The sequence below is a fragment of the Haliotis rufescens genome, unplaced genomic scaffold (assembly GCF_023055435.1).
Source record: "Haliotis rufescens isolate VD_foot unplaced genomic scaffold, xgHalRufe1.0.p SCAF_25, whole genome shotgun sequence".
Classification (NCBI taxonomy): Eukaryota; Metazoa; Mollusca; class Gastropoda; order Lepetellida; family Haliotidae; genus Haliotis; species Haliotis rufescens.
The window spans coordinates 7,165,448-7,180,969 of record NW_025963946.1 but is presented as its reverse complement, the minus strand read 5'-3'; the positions used below and the strand labels follow the sequence as shown (position 1 = coordinate 7,180,969).

General features: G+C 39.6%; 1 protein-coding gene across 6 annotated transcripts in view; it reads right to left on the bottom strand.

Moving 5' to 3' along the window:
- Positions 1-9,246: 9,246 nt before the first annotated feature.
- LOC124150038 (rho guanine nucleotide exchange factor 7-like) overlaps positions 9,247-15,522 on the bottom strand; it is a 105,223-nt gene continuing 98,947 nt past the window's right edge. For all 6 annotated transcript variants that reach the window (XM_048402319.1, XM_048402311.1, XM_048402312.1 and 3 more), the window contains one exon: positions 9,247-14,049. In XM_048402319.1, coding sequence (XP_048258276.1) covers positions 13,924-14,049 — 126 coding nt within the window. In that variant the 3' untranslated portion in view covers positions 9,247-13,923. The remainder of the gene's footprint in view (positions 14,050-15,522) is intronic.

Here is a 15,522-nt window from a genome sequence, read left to right as displayed (position 1 = left end):
TTTCCTTCCCAAGCAGGTTGAAGTGTTTCATGGTTTAAGGCCACAATCAAAGGGAGGCAACTGTAGTGATGAGATGGCAGATGTACCTCCAGATAGGACATTGTGCATGATATACATTCACTTCATACTTTGTGGCTGTTGCTAGCTTTTTTATGCTGCTGCTGCTGCTGTTGTTGCTGTCGCCTGATAAACTATTCAGAACTTGACCTGATGCCAGGACGTGGATTTGTGGTAAAATCATATTTTTTGAGAACACACAGATTGGGTAGATATCAATTGGTGTTGGTTACCATTACGATTTTGCCATGAATTTACAAAATAGATGGTTCACTTACAGAGCTGTACTTTAATGTGAGGTTGAAAAAGATTAGATGTGGCATTAACATAGAAATATCAGGGCCTAAAAAGTGCATTTCTGAGTGTTATTTTAGTATTTTTAATATTTCATAGAAAATAAGGGATAATTTTAAATATTGACCCAGGTAGTTGTTAATAGAAGATGTGAAGTTGGTCCAGTGGTTGTCGTGTGTTGGTCAGGTTCTGAATGGTATTCCATGTTGCTGGGGGTGTTGCCGACGTCCGCCAGCAGCCAGCAGAGACTGCAGGTACCTGGATATACCACCATTATTGATCATTTCAAGTAATTTATTTCACAAAAAGCAAGTTTTATTTCACTTGTGCTGAAATAAAATGTACAAAAGGAAGCCTTTTCTTTGTTTTGTGTTTTTGACCGAGATGGAGTGTTACACTGCTGCTCCTGCCAAACAGACACATGGATTAATATTTATACAGATTGGTAGGAGTGAGGGAGGTAGGTTATAGCTGCCAAACAGACACATGGATTAATATTTATACAGATTGGAAGGAGTGAGGGAGGTAGGTTCACTGCTGCCAAACAGCGACACATGGATTAATATTTATACAGATTGGTAGGAGTGAGGGAGGTAGGTTATTGCTGCCAAACAGCGACACATGGATTAATATTTATACAGATTGGTAGGAGTGAGGGAGGTAGGTTATTGCTGCCAAACAGCGACACATGGATTAATATTTATACAGATTGGTAGGAGTGAGGGAAGTAGGTTCACTGCTGCCAAATAGCGACACATGGATTAATATTTATACAGATTGGTAGGAGTGAGGGAAGTAGGTTCACTGCTGCCAAACAGCGACACATGGATTAATATTTATACAGATTGGTAGGAGTGAGGGAAGTAGGTTCACTGCTGCCAAACAGCGACACATGGATTAATATTTATACAGATTGGTAGGAGTGAGGGAAGTAGGTTCACTGCTGCCAAACAGCGACACATGGATTAATATTTATACAGATTGGTAGGAGTGAGGGAGGTAGGTTATTGCTGCCAAACAGCGACACATGGATTAATATTTATACAGATTGGAAGGAGTGAGGGAGGTAGGTTATTGCTGCCAAACAGCGACACATGGATTAATATTTATACAGATTGGTCTATCGTGCCCCGCCAGTGTTGGTGCTGTCATGGGCCTCGCTGATTGTGTGTCATGGTGCCCCGCCAGTGTTGGTGATGTCATGGGTCTGGCTGATTGTGTGTCATGGTGCCTCGCCAGTGTTGGTGATGTCATGGGCCTGGCTGATTGTGTGTCATGGTGCCCCGCCAGTGTTGGTGATGTCATGGGCCTGGCTGATTGTGTGTCATGGTGCCCCGCCAGTGTTGGTGCTGTCATGGGCCTGGCTGATTGTGTTTACCTTTAGTATACAGTACCACAAACACGTGACAATACCCTATGACGTAATTTGTAGTATTTTGTTGCCAGTCACACCGGCGAAACAATTCCCTTTGTCGTAGGGGGTCATTGAGGAGGAAAAGCGTGCCTCAACATAACGGGACTTTCCACTGTGGCCATGTGACACTCGATTACGCAGACAGCTACCTTTATCTAGGTTTGTGGCTACACGTGCATTGTGACTTACGCTATGCTGTTAAAGAACTGGTCAAATCTGCTTCACGTGCTCTAGGATATCTTTGTCACAAGTTTTACACCTGCGGTGATATGCACTTTGATGTTTTTACCCGACTTTATGAAAGCATCGTTCAACCTGTTTTAACCTATTGTTCTGGTCTGTGGGGAGTTAACAAGTATAAAGAAGTGTACACTATACAGAACAGAGCATGCCGTGTCTTCCTCGGAGTTTCAAGAAATACATGTAACACCGCCGTTCGAGGAGATATGGGGTGGTTGGACTGTCAGTCTAAACTGTATATGGAGGCTGCCCGACTGTGGTGTAGGTTACAACGAATGCCCACGACAAGACTGACCTACAGGATCCACCAGTGGTCACTTACAAGAGGAAACTCCTGGGAGAAAAAGCTACAACGTATCTACAGTGATCTGGAGTTGACAGATTTGCTAAATACCTCTAATAAGTCATCTCCATGTGTTTTAAATAGCATTTTATCCAAACTTGTCTCCATTGACAAACAGCGATGGAAAGACAGCGTCCAGTCAACACCAAAGTTAAGAACTTTTAAACTTTTTAAGACAGAGTTGTTCACTGAGAGTTAGACTCGACTCCCAAGATACCAGCGATGGATACTTGCTTCCCTGAGATGTGGTTCCCTAAAACTGGAGATTGAAACGGGCCGATACTGCTCCCCTCCTATCCCGGCTACACAACGCTTTTGTAAATATTGTACAGACCAAGTTGAAGACGAAACCCACTTTTTTTTACACTGTCCCTTTTATGACGATATTCGTACATCTTATCTTAAGAATATGTTCTATCCTGCACCTGTAGATATCACCATTTTAAATAACCATTGTAACTTAACACTATTAGGAAGCATGTGCTTCAAAATGTTTATGCGTAGAAAATTATTTTATGTATAATTTAACAATATATTTAACTGTTTACCTTATCATTTACATTCTTAATATTTATATTCCTAAATTATGACTATGATTATAATATTATGTATAATTTTATCTCATTTTACATTATTTTATAAAGCACTTACATTTGTGTAAGATATAGTCTCTCGTAACCCCCTTGGGTGGCATTTGTACTTTTAAGTTTTTAGATATTTAAAATGCTTCGTTTAAACCCCTGCTCTACAAATGGTGAGACTTTAATAAACTATATTGTATTGTATTGTATCTTATTGAGTGTGCATAAGCTCCTCTCAATACGCCCAGCGATGTTGAGAGTTTTATATATTTGTTTACTTTCTATAGCCTTTAGCGGCGCATTTGCTAGTTTATGAAAGCACTTTTATTTTCAATATATATATTTTGTATTTCATGTTTTTCGTAATTCAAGTGGCTAAACTGATGATAAATGGAAACTAATATACATATATTTATTTATTTTATTCATTAATTTTCATTGGTATGCATTCTCCTGATTGTGTTAGTGTAATTTGACTAATGTTGCACCATCATTAATGGAGCACTAGCCTTATCATCAAATGTAATGAAATGACAAAAAAAAATAACACCATTCCTTTTGACGTCATGGCTAGTTTTATGTCTTTAATACACTGGTATTTTGATTAATATATATCTCCCCTTATTTTCGTTCATGGTATGGAAAACCTCGATGTGTAAAACGGAATTTGACACTTTTTCGACACAACATAAAATGACTGCTTTCACCAAGTAAATAATGTATTGAATATATATACAATTAGATAGTTTATCGTGTATCTTGATTGGACAAGACACCTGTTCGGCATCAATTAACGTAATGAAATACCCAAAAGAATACTTCAAAACAACCAAAATTATATTCAATATTGGCCATACATTTGTTCATTATTATGTTATTATTTCTCTTCTCTGAATTACACAAAAAAAAGATGCGAAGCAAGCTCTATTGGTATAGAATTATCAGGATAATCGTATAAGGTTGAACCAACGGGGTACCTGGTATGGGTTTTGTTTTTATACTTTTTTACAATTTCTGGAGAAATAAAATAAACAGTCTAATATCCTGTGATCACAATATTGAAAAAAGAATGAACCCATTGATTATATAATGCAAAACGAGAGGAATAATTCGTTAATTGTTTGTGACTAACGCGCACCTGGCGAATCGTTAGATACCACTTTTCTGTGCGACATAAAAAACAATTCCAAGACCAAGACAATTCTTTCAGAAATGTGTGCATATATTTTAACGAAACATATTATCAATTTTGTTGAAGTAATATATTCCGTTTTAGTTATAAAATAAAATGAAACGGCTATTGGTTATTGGACATTGGTTATATGAACTTATAATATTGACTATTACACATCCCATGAAATACGTACATGCTGCAGTTACATTTACACTTCATCTTGTAACACTTGTCCAATGGAAAGAAATATCGTATTCGACACTATAAACCTATGAATTGTTATGTAAACAATGTTCAAACAAACAGGAGATTATCAAAGGTTCGTTCATACATGTTGTGGCCTATATTTACGTATAATATCATTTTGAACATTGACAAATATCCAAAGTGAAATTAATTGTGTAAATAATGTATAAAAGATATGCAAAGTCTACATCATAACTGAAACTGTAAACAGCATGGTACAATGATCGTGTGCACTCTCATTGAAGGACCTTCACCTCAAAGAAATTACCTAATATGCACAACAATGTTGCGTATGACATCACTCCCGGTGACCGACTTTTACAAAATGGCGTGTTGACTGTCAGCAGTACGCGGGATTTTACGAGGGGACTTTCGTTGATTCAGGGATCGTATACACATAAATGTGACATGTAAGTAATCAGAAACATTCTGACAATCTATACTGAACATCAAAAGTTCCTGTGACATTGAATAAGATTTAATCCAAAGTTATGTTTTTTTACCAAATATGAAACAGTTTCGGTTTGCAACAGATAAAAGACTCCTGTAAGTGTTCAAATGGTTTAATTTGCCATACTGACTTCAGAAAATGCGTGATTTCATAAAAAACAACAACAACATGAACATGCCAAAATGTCAATTTACAAATCAATAGCGTGTGTGTCCCCTCTGGTTGCGATGCAAGAAACACATCTTCGTATCATGGAATGGACCAGGCGTCGCACAAAGTCCTGTGGGATTTCTGTTCATATTTGCTGGAACATGTTTCGAAGTTCCTGGAGTGTCTGTGGAACACGTGCATGGTTGACGTCGAAGTTGCCGATCCATCTCATCCCACATGTTCTCGATTGGTGAGAGATCAGGGGAGCGAGCCGGCCAGGGGATGACATTCACGTTGTTTTGTTGAAGAGAATCCTGAACAAGTCGAGCAATATGAGGCCAGGCGTTGTCATGGTGATAGGTAATACCTGGGCCATGACGACGCAAAAACGGTAGAATAACAGGGCCGATGATCTCGTCGCGGTAGCGCTGTCCATTGAGATTTCCCTCTACCACTATCAAACGGGTCCTCTGTCTTGCTGTAATCCCACCCCATACCATAACGCTGCCGCCCCCAAACCGATCTTCTTCCATGACACAATGATTGACGTGAGGTGAAAACGAGACTCGTCAGTGAATAGAACTTGTCCCCAGTGCATGGCCGTCCAGCGTAGACGCTGTCTGCACAACTGTAGACGTGCTTGACGGTGGTTTCCTGTCAAAATGGCGGGTCTTCTGGCGACAATCCCTGCACATCTGAGGCGACGACGCATGGGTTGTGAAGATATTCGTCGAAGGCCAGGGATGCTTTTTGCAGTCACTGTAGCTGGCTGGAATCGATTTCGTAGGTGTGTTGTTCGAATCCAGTTGTCTTGTCGATTATTGGTTACGCGTGGCCTGCCACTCCGAGGATGGTCTCTGACTGCATTCGTCTGTTGCCAACGTTGCCATAAACACCTAATGGTGTTTCTGTGGACGTTAAATTGTCTTGCAACATCACGTTGACTCGATCCTGCTTCAAGCATACCAATAGCTCGCAGACGCTCATTTTCGGACAGGCGCGACATTTCGTAATGTTGAATAATTGCGTAATTTTGTTGTTTTTCTGAGCGGTTGTTGTCAGCACGATGCTAAACAATGCATATGGAATCCCATCAACGCACATGTTTTTATACCCATTTTTGGGTAGTGAAATGCATGGGGCTTGCATAAAAGTCAACTTTTGCATGGAATACATGCTTTTCTGTAGCAGTTGCGTTTTTGTGACTTGATTCCATACATGTACTACAATATTGAAAACCAAACTTTACTTGTTTGAACAATACACTAAAATATTGGTGTCACAGAAAATTTTGTTGTTCAGTATATGTACTGTTATTTGTTGTTATAATTTTCATTGAAACTAACGGAAATAGTCAGAGATTCCGATAAATACCGCTGTCGTTGTGCATGATTTTGCGTCAGTCATGGCGTCACACAGGACGGTAACTTTGACAATTTCTGTTGAAAATATCAAATCATTGCAATGTATCTATTTTAAATTCCCTAATTCTTCCTACGATTCTCTTCCCATGCATATTCTGAAAATGTTTAGCCAATATCACGAACGAATAGACGAATGGATAGCTCAAAATTGGAGAAAATGCTACACGGTGTAAAATCTGAATTTTGCTTTGTTTACATTTCAAACAAGTGCAGTTTTTCTAGGACAGCGTTCGTTTTCACACCTAACTTATTTTGCTTGATTTCATCTAGCCACTTTGTATTGGTGACAAAGACCATTGGTCATTTGATTCTAAAATGTATGAGGAATCCAAGGATGTGTGTATCGCAGCTAAGTTTGAAATATACGTGATGTTACAGGCGTCTCATAACCGGTGTACCTGAAACGTGATTTTGTAAACACTATCCAATATGGCGGAAGTATTTTCCAAAACATACGAAACGATTCTAGGGTTATCGGAGACGTTTTGGAATGATCATTGGTGATTTGAAAAAAACCCAGAATGATAGCCGTGATCATTAATATGCTATTTTTGAAATTCATTTCCCCTAGTAGATCTTAATATCCGAATTTTAGATTTCAAAACATGCTGTAAATAACGCAGTGAGTGGTGATTTAGTAATTAGTAAAAAATGGCGGCATTTACGATGTACCTAATTTTCAGAGGTCATTTTCGGTACTTTTGCTTGGCCTAAAATGCCAGTGGATGATATCACAGAACACCTTATTCAAAACTGTGAAGTGTAGTTGTGTGGGTGATGTATTTTGAATTTTATTCGACTTCAAAGTGAGGGTTGTTGAGGTGGGACATGTATGTCCAAATGCCATCCAGGGGGTAAGTGTCCATCACCTATTCGACCCTTTTCGTTCAGTTCCGTAACGGCGTAGGCATGACTAGGTAAATTTGCACTTAGTTCACATTGTGGACGTAGCTCAGTCGGTTAGCTGTCGGGCTAACAATCCGAAGGTCGCGAGTTCGCGTCCGACGGATTCTCACAAAAACTAGCTTCTTGTCTTTAAGACACGTGACTTACGGCAGAGACCGTCCTCATAAGAAGTTGTGGTACTGTATTCTAAAGGTGCTCCAAACAAAATTCATTTACTCAATTTATCACAATGTGGATATACATGTTGTTTGTTGTATAACGCCGCACTCAGCAATATTCCAGCTATATGACAGCAGAGGATGTACATGTAGATCAACCTGAGCATGTTCTGCCGCTATGGCATTCCTCCCTTTCAGGTGTCTATGGTGCCCCAGTTTGTGATGCAGAAATAGTGAGTGAGTGAGTTGGGTTTAACGCCGCTTTTAACAGTATTCCAGTTATATCGCGGCGTGTCAGCTTAATGTGGGAGGAAAGCCCGAAGTGATGCAGGTCTCAGACGTTTACCACTTCGGTGAAACCCACGAGCACGGGTATGGTGCTGACAAACCTAGAAACATAATCAGGGTGAACCGGGATTCGAACCCACAATCATAGGTTTCTGGCGTGCCCAAGGGACGCAACTCTGCACAGCGAATCGTGGTGCCTTAGACGACTGGGCCACCCGTGCCCCTGATGATGCAGAATTAAATCCTCAGTATGTGCCAGGAAGTAGGATTGTGGATTCCAATCCCTATCCATCCTGATTATGTGTCTAGGTTTCTCAGCGCCATACCCATGCTCAGAGGTTTTGCCAAAGTAGTAGAGGTCTTACACCGGCTTCACGTCCCACTGATCACCAAAATTTCGTTAATTAACACCACTCAGCAGACCGCCTCCGTGCTCTAGTGTCTGCCCGGGAGCGGAAGGTTGGGGTTCGATCCCCGTATGCGTCACACCAAAATACCTTTTAAAATGTACTTGTTGTTACCTTGCTGGTGCTCGGCTTTAAGGGGCTAAAACAAGGACTGATCGGCTCGGAGTCAGTATACTATGTGGGGTATTCATGTTAAACTGCGGCATGCCATCCCACTGGGCTAGCACTAAAAGATCCTGACTAGTACAAGTAGACACACAAACAGACATGCATGTACGTAAGTGCAATAATCTTGGATGTGACATCACATTTAACCTCATGTCACCTCACCACACTCGGGACTTTTCCAGCTATACGATCAAGTATGGTCCATACAAACCATTGATTGATATGTCCGACATATACCTGTGGGGGCAAGATCACATGCAGTCAACCAAGTCACCAAGACAAACTACCATCGCGTCTTCCAACCAGCATAAGTTGTTGAGGATGTGAGGTGAGGTGAAATTGGGTTTAACGTCGCGTCCAAGATTATTGCACTTATATAGCGACGTGTATGTGTGTGTGTGGCTGCTTGTACTAGTCCGGACTGATGCCATTTTATAGTGCTAGCTCACTGAGATACCATGCCGCAGTTGAACATGAATACCCCACTCAGACACAGTATACTGACTCCGAGCCGACCAGTCCTTGTTTTAGCCCCTTAATGCCGAGCGCCAGACAGGGTAACAACAAGTACAATCTTTTAACGTCTTTATGTATGACGCGGCCGGGGATCTCCGGGCTGACGCTCTACCACCAGACAACGGGGGCGGTTGTTGAGGATGTAAGGGTTGATCACATCAATGAACCCGTGAAGATTTTGGTTAGAATAGGTCTTCAGCAACCCATGCTTGTAAGAGGCGTCTAACGGGATCGGCTGGTCAGGCTCGCTGACTTGGTTGATGCATGTCATCGTATACCAATTGCCTTGATCGATGATCATGATATCAATCACTGGATTGTATGGTCTAGACTTGATTATTTACAGACCGCCATCATATAGCTGCAATATTGCTGAGTGCGGTGTTAAACAACAAACAATGACAAATACTTGAACAACAAACACAGACATTCCTTTCAATATTTTATTTGTTTTTTCATTATAAATACATGTATATTAACAATAACCATTTAACCATGGTCATCAGCAACAAAATATTCAGCACTTTCTTAACTGTGATATGAAAATGCTATCACATTTGCTCTACATTAATTAATAATTTTAATAGAATCTATAGAATCACAATTCTGATTTAATGCTGAGCACTGCTCCTATATGCGTGATCTATCACAGAGACAAACTGTAGGAATAATATGTGTAAAATTAAAGCATGTCATTACTAACTAAAAGTGTAGGAAAATTATTCATTTTATTAAATCTCTAAGAATATATATGCGACAAAAAGCCTAGCAAAATTTTCAAAACTTCTAACTTTGTTAATAAATCTATTAATTCATTTATTTATTTATTAGTTTTAAGTGATGGAGTAAATAAGGATTGATGTTTTGAGCATTTGGTGTGAGATTCACTGTGGATGTGAAAAATTAAAAAAATATTTCTTTCACTGTCTGTGAAATGTGGAATCTTGCCCCTACAAAACCAGTGTGGATGTGAAAATAGGTTTTTGTTTTCCACACCGAATGTTAATTATATACGACTCCACTCATGATAGGGACATTTTGTTATGTTTCCAAGACACAAAACTATGTCACTTCTAAATGGAAAGACATATCAGATTATCTCTGTCAAACGTTGTGTAGTATATTTTACAAGATTTTCTTATCCGTGCTCTGAATGAGAGAGTGAGTTGGGTTTAACTCCGCTTTTAACAGTATTACAGTTATATCGCAGCGTGTCAGCTACATGTGAGAGGAAAGCCCGAAGTGATGTAGGTCTCAGACGTTTACCACTTCGGTGATACCCATGAGCACAGGTATGGTGCTGACAAACCTAGAAACATAATCGGGGCAAACAGGGATTCAAACCCACAATCATAGGTTTCTGGCTTGCCCAAGGATGGGCTTCACACATTGTACCCATGTCGGGAATCGAATCCGATTCTTCGGTGTGACAAGCGGACGCTTTAACCACTTGGCTACCCAACAGCCCCCAAAGTTTGATGAGGATCTGTAAACCAAGCAATACAACAAACTGACACCCAAAAAGGTCAAGAATATATATCTTACTTAACGAACATAGTTTCATGTTTTTGTCAAGACAAACATGATTTTATTACATAGTTCCTATCTATCGTGAAGATGTCTGATTTTCGATCACAAAAGTTGATACAACTTAATTTCATTTATCCGACATACTTGTTAATCCGACCTAATTATATGCAACCAACTGTGCTGGATTAACGGGACTTGACTGTACTTTGAAAAAGGTTGTCAGAAATTGATTCTGTCTTATCGTGTTGCCGTTCAAGACAAGACTCAAGCTAATTTCTTGAGATTTTCCGCTTTATTTTCATTTGACACCTCTACCATTTTGATTCGGAAGTTATCACAAATTTTATGTAAATACAGGTACATATTCATTCTCTATGCAGGGCTGCTAAGAATAATCAAGTTAGTTTACCAGTCCAATCCATATTTTACCAAATTACCAATTGATTTCCTGTACGGAAACATTGCTAAGTTATCACAAGATTATGTTAAGTACGATTCCATCTGTTCTGTTGAAGAATAAACCAGAGCAATAACCTCGTCAAAGAACACAGATCTAACTGTTCTTATTTTGGTAAACAAGTTTTACAGAATTTGATTGTTGTAACATAAAAATCAACAAACAAAACATGTGTTTGTTCCGGGCAAACATATTTACAATTTTGGGCAAATAAACAACATATGAGCAAAAACAATCTGTTCCCGAAGTTAACTGAGAGATCGATATGAGTTTCATTCAACATGAGATTAACATGAATGAAAACAGGGGCCATTTCCACAAAGCGACAAACAGCGCTAAGACGACCACAACTCCTATACTTTAACATTGACATGTAACAGGTACCGCTAAGATGATCTAACTCCCATAATTTAACTTTGACTAATGTCAGTCATACCGCTAAGACAATAATAATTTCTATACTTTAGCAATGAAATGCGACAGTCAACATGGTCAAAGCACTAAGACAATAGTAACTCCTATACGTTAACAATGAAATGTGACAGTCATAGTGCTAAGACAATCATATCACCTATACTTAAATATGAAATACGACAGTCAAAGCACTAAGACAATCGTAAATCCTATTTTTAAATATGAAATGTGATAGTCAAAGCACTAAGACAATCGTAACTCCTATATCTAAATATGAAATGCTACAGTCAAAGCACTAGGACAATCGTAAATCCTATTTTTAAATATGAAATGTGATAGTCAAAGCACTAAGACAATCGTAATTCCTATATCTAAATATGAAATGCTACAGTCAAAGCACTAGGACAATCGTAACTCCTATATTTGAATATGATATGCGACAGTCAGGGCACTAAGAGAATCGTAACTCCAATTATTAAATATGAAATGGGACAGTCATAGTGCTAAGACAATCGTAACTCCTATACTTAAATATGAAATGCGACAGTCAAAGTACTAAGACAACCGTAACTCCTATACTTAAATATGAAATGCGACAGTCAAAGTACTAAGACAATCGTACGTCCTATACTTAAATATGAAATGCGACAGTCAAAGCACTAAGACAATTGTAACTCCTATACTTAAATATGAAATGCGACAGTCAAAGTACTAAGACAATCGTACGTCCTATACTTAAATATGAAATGTGACAGTCATAGCGCTAAGACAACCATAAATCCCATACCTTGACACTGATTTAACAAGAGTTATAGCCTTAAGATAATCTAACTCCTACACCTTAACATTAACTTATGTAAGTCATAGCGCTAAGATGGTCACAACTCCTGTATTTTAACGCTAACTTATGCAAGCCTTAGCGCTACAATCTCTTTGTGAAACAGGGCCCAGAACATTACGTCACAGCAAGGAAACAGCAGACATCTTTGCGAAACAAATCTAATATGAGGCACAACAAACCACATGGTTGCCATACCCAACAGAAAAAATCCATGTATGTTCTAATGAAAAGATATAAGTTAAAGCGCTGCAACATTGCATCAACGGAAACCACAAAGATGCTGACCTCATCACCTAATGACCTCTGGGCTTCTTTTAGAACATACCAAATTTCATGTCAGATACATGCTTCAGTTATTTCTTACCACCACATCAAATATTTCATCCACTACTCCACATTTGATAGGGATATTTTTACACACAAAAAACCTGATTCTCATCCAGTGTTTTCGAAATGGACATCTGCCCGTAGGACCGAAATTTGTTCTCGGGCTGATAGTTTTAAATTTCAGCAGGCCCTTACGGTCTGCACTTAATTATTATTATTATTATAGTAATTATTTTTCAAGTATTATTTAAGTAATGTGATAAACATAACTTTCACATTTACAAACAGTAGGGTTAGACCTTTCAAATGGTGTATGACATGTAGTTGCAAAGATGTTTCCTGATAGATGTAGGCTTCATCTGTCATTACCGAGTCTCTGGGAACTCGGGGTGATAGCAGTAAAAGCTTATGGTTGACTCGTTGTGTTTTGTAATTTATATTGCAAGGGTTCCTCCCTGCTTCAGCTGCAATGTTTGGGCCTATAGTTTTTCCACTGGGCCTAGTTTTTCCACTGGGCCTACAGTTTTTTCATTGGGCCTACAGTTTTTCCACTGGGCCAAGTTTTTCCACTGGGCCTACAGTTTTTCCACTGGGCCTACAGTTGTTTCATTGGGCCTACAGTTTTTCCACAGGGCCTACAGTTTTTCAAATGTGCTGGCCCTTAAGGGTCTCAGTTTAGTGTTCTGAGTTTCAGACACTGTCCTCATCATATGTCAAATCATATTTAAATACAATGACATATCTGTCATATGATCCCTGTCAAAAGTTGAGTAGTATATTCCCCAAAACTACCTACTACTCTAAAAGCAGAGGAGTATGACATATATATGTTTCTAATAAGCTCAGCTAAGTATTTTCATTATATTAGGGCTATATTCTACTGGAAATGATGCCAAAAGACAACTTTGGGCTTGTAGTTTCTTTGGCAGTTTGATGATAAACCTAATATCCTTAAGTTCACCACCATAAATCTTAGTTTTGATTACAATGAAATTTACAATGGAATAGCTACCCACAAGCCAGAAGCCCGTGTCAAGTGAAATTTCTGGTGAAATATAAGATCATGAACCCATTTCTCCACCCACCAAATTTATCATTTCTGAGACTGATTTTTCTGGTCGTAATTTCAAATTGTAAATAATTTTCACAATGTTTCTATCACTAGAGTTCCACTGACACAGAACATCATGAACAGGAAGGAGATCAATTCCAACATGTCCTGCATGCACGAACAAATGACTTAGCAGCCCATTTCATTCATCAAAATCAATTCAGACTTCAAAATTCAACCAGATGCTAGAAATCTGATTTTTTCGAAAGAGGAAAACGTTCCAGCGATCTCCACATACAGGGAACACATACATGTTCAAACACATAAATGTTCAGACCAACTGTTCCGATAGGACACGACAGAGGTTCAGACAGAAGGTTCCACAGTTCATACATAAATCCATCTAGACATTTAGACTGAGTTCAATCATTTCCCACTGGCCACATGAGACTGACCACTGATATTGAGCTTAGGGCTGGCCCGAGGTCAAGACACGCTCTCCGTGTTCACCGAGTCTAAGAGTCTGCTTCCCATGGATTTGTGGACAACGTTCTCCAGCCGCCTCCGTGCCTTGCGTTCATCCTCCACGTCTTTCTTCAGCTTCTTCTGCTCCTAAAACACAACGAAGTGAGTGAGTGAGTTGGGTTTAATGACGCTTTTAACAGTATTCCAGTTATATCACGGCGTGTCAGCTTAATGTGGGAGGAAAGCCCGAAGTGATGCAGGTCTCAGACGTTTACCACTTCGGTGAAACCCATGAGCACGGGTATGGTGCTGACAAACCTAGTAACATAGTTGGGGGGAACCAGGATTCGAACCCACAATAATAGGTTTCTGGCGTGCCCAAGGGACGCAACTCTGCACAGCGAATCGCGGCACCTTAGACGACTGGGCCACCCGTGCCCCCTAAAACACAAGGAACACGGGGTCAGATGTTGGTTTCTTTGTTGGTTGTCTAACACTGTACTCAGCAATATCCCACCCTCATGACCAGACTATAAATAGGAGAGTCCCGACTTGACAACCAAGTGATTGACATTATGAGCAATGATCCATTCTGTTGGGTGTTACATGGTGTTATTGCTTTGAAAGTGCATTATGTTTTGTAGCTAAATTTGGGATGAACTATGTTATAAAAAATTAACAGACATGGCTTGAAAACCAGGAAAGTCAGTATTTGTAATCAGTCCTTAGCTGATGTTTTCTTACTTTGTGTGTAGATGAGCTTTAGATTTACAGTGCTGGTGTATTAGCAGGGATGAGAACTTTCCACATATCTGTGGCCTTTGTTACATCTGTGAAGATCTGGGGTAGAATAGGTCTTCAGCAACCCATGCTTACCGTAAAAAGGCGACTATGCTTGTTGTAAGAAGCAACTAATGGGATCGGGTGGTCAGGCTCACTGACTTGGTTGATGCATGTCATCGAATACCAATTGAGCGGATCGATGCTCATGAAGTCACTCACTGGATTGTATGGTCCAGACTCAGCCTACTAGGCTTGAATCATAAGAAGATTATTCTTGTCATAAGAGGCGACTAACGGGATCAGGTGGTCTGACTCGCTGACTTGGCTGATGCATGTCATCGTATCCCAATTGCGTGGATGGATCAATCACTGGATTGTCTGGTCCAGACTCGATTATTTACAGACGGCCGTCATGTAGCTGGAATATTGCTGAGTGAATATTGAATATATCCACTAAGCAGTCTTGTACGACAACCATATTACCCCGGGATCCCTCATGGGTTCATGGCCGATGTAATGAAGCTTGACCATACTAACAAGTGGTCGACAGTGTGAGCATATAAACATACACTATCCAGGAGCGCTTATGATTTCTAACAGGGCTTTGAGCAGATATCAATAACTTCAACAATCCACTGCATGTCCTTTGGATATGGAATTCACTATATCATTCAAAAGAACTTTTCAAATTCTAATAAGGCTTTGAGCAAGGTTGTCAGGGTGAGTCTCCATCTTCTCCAAATCAATGAAGCAGTGAAATACACTAAATCCATTTGACAATGTTGGTCTCTCACGTCACAAACTTAACAAAACAGTTTTCCAGTCTGAGACATTGTA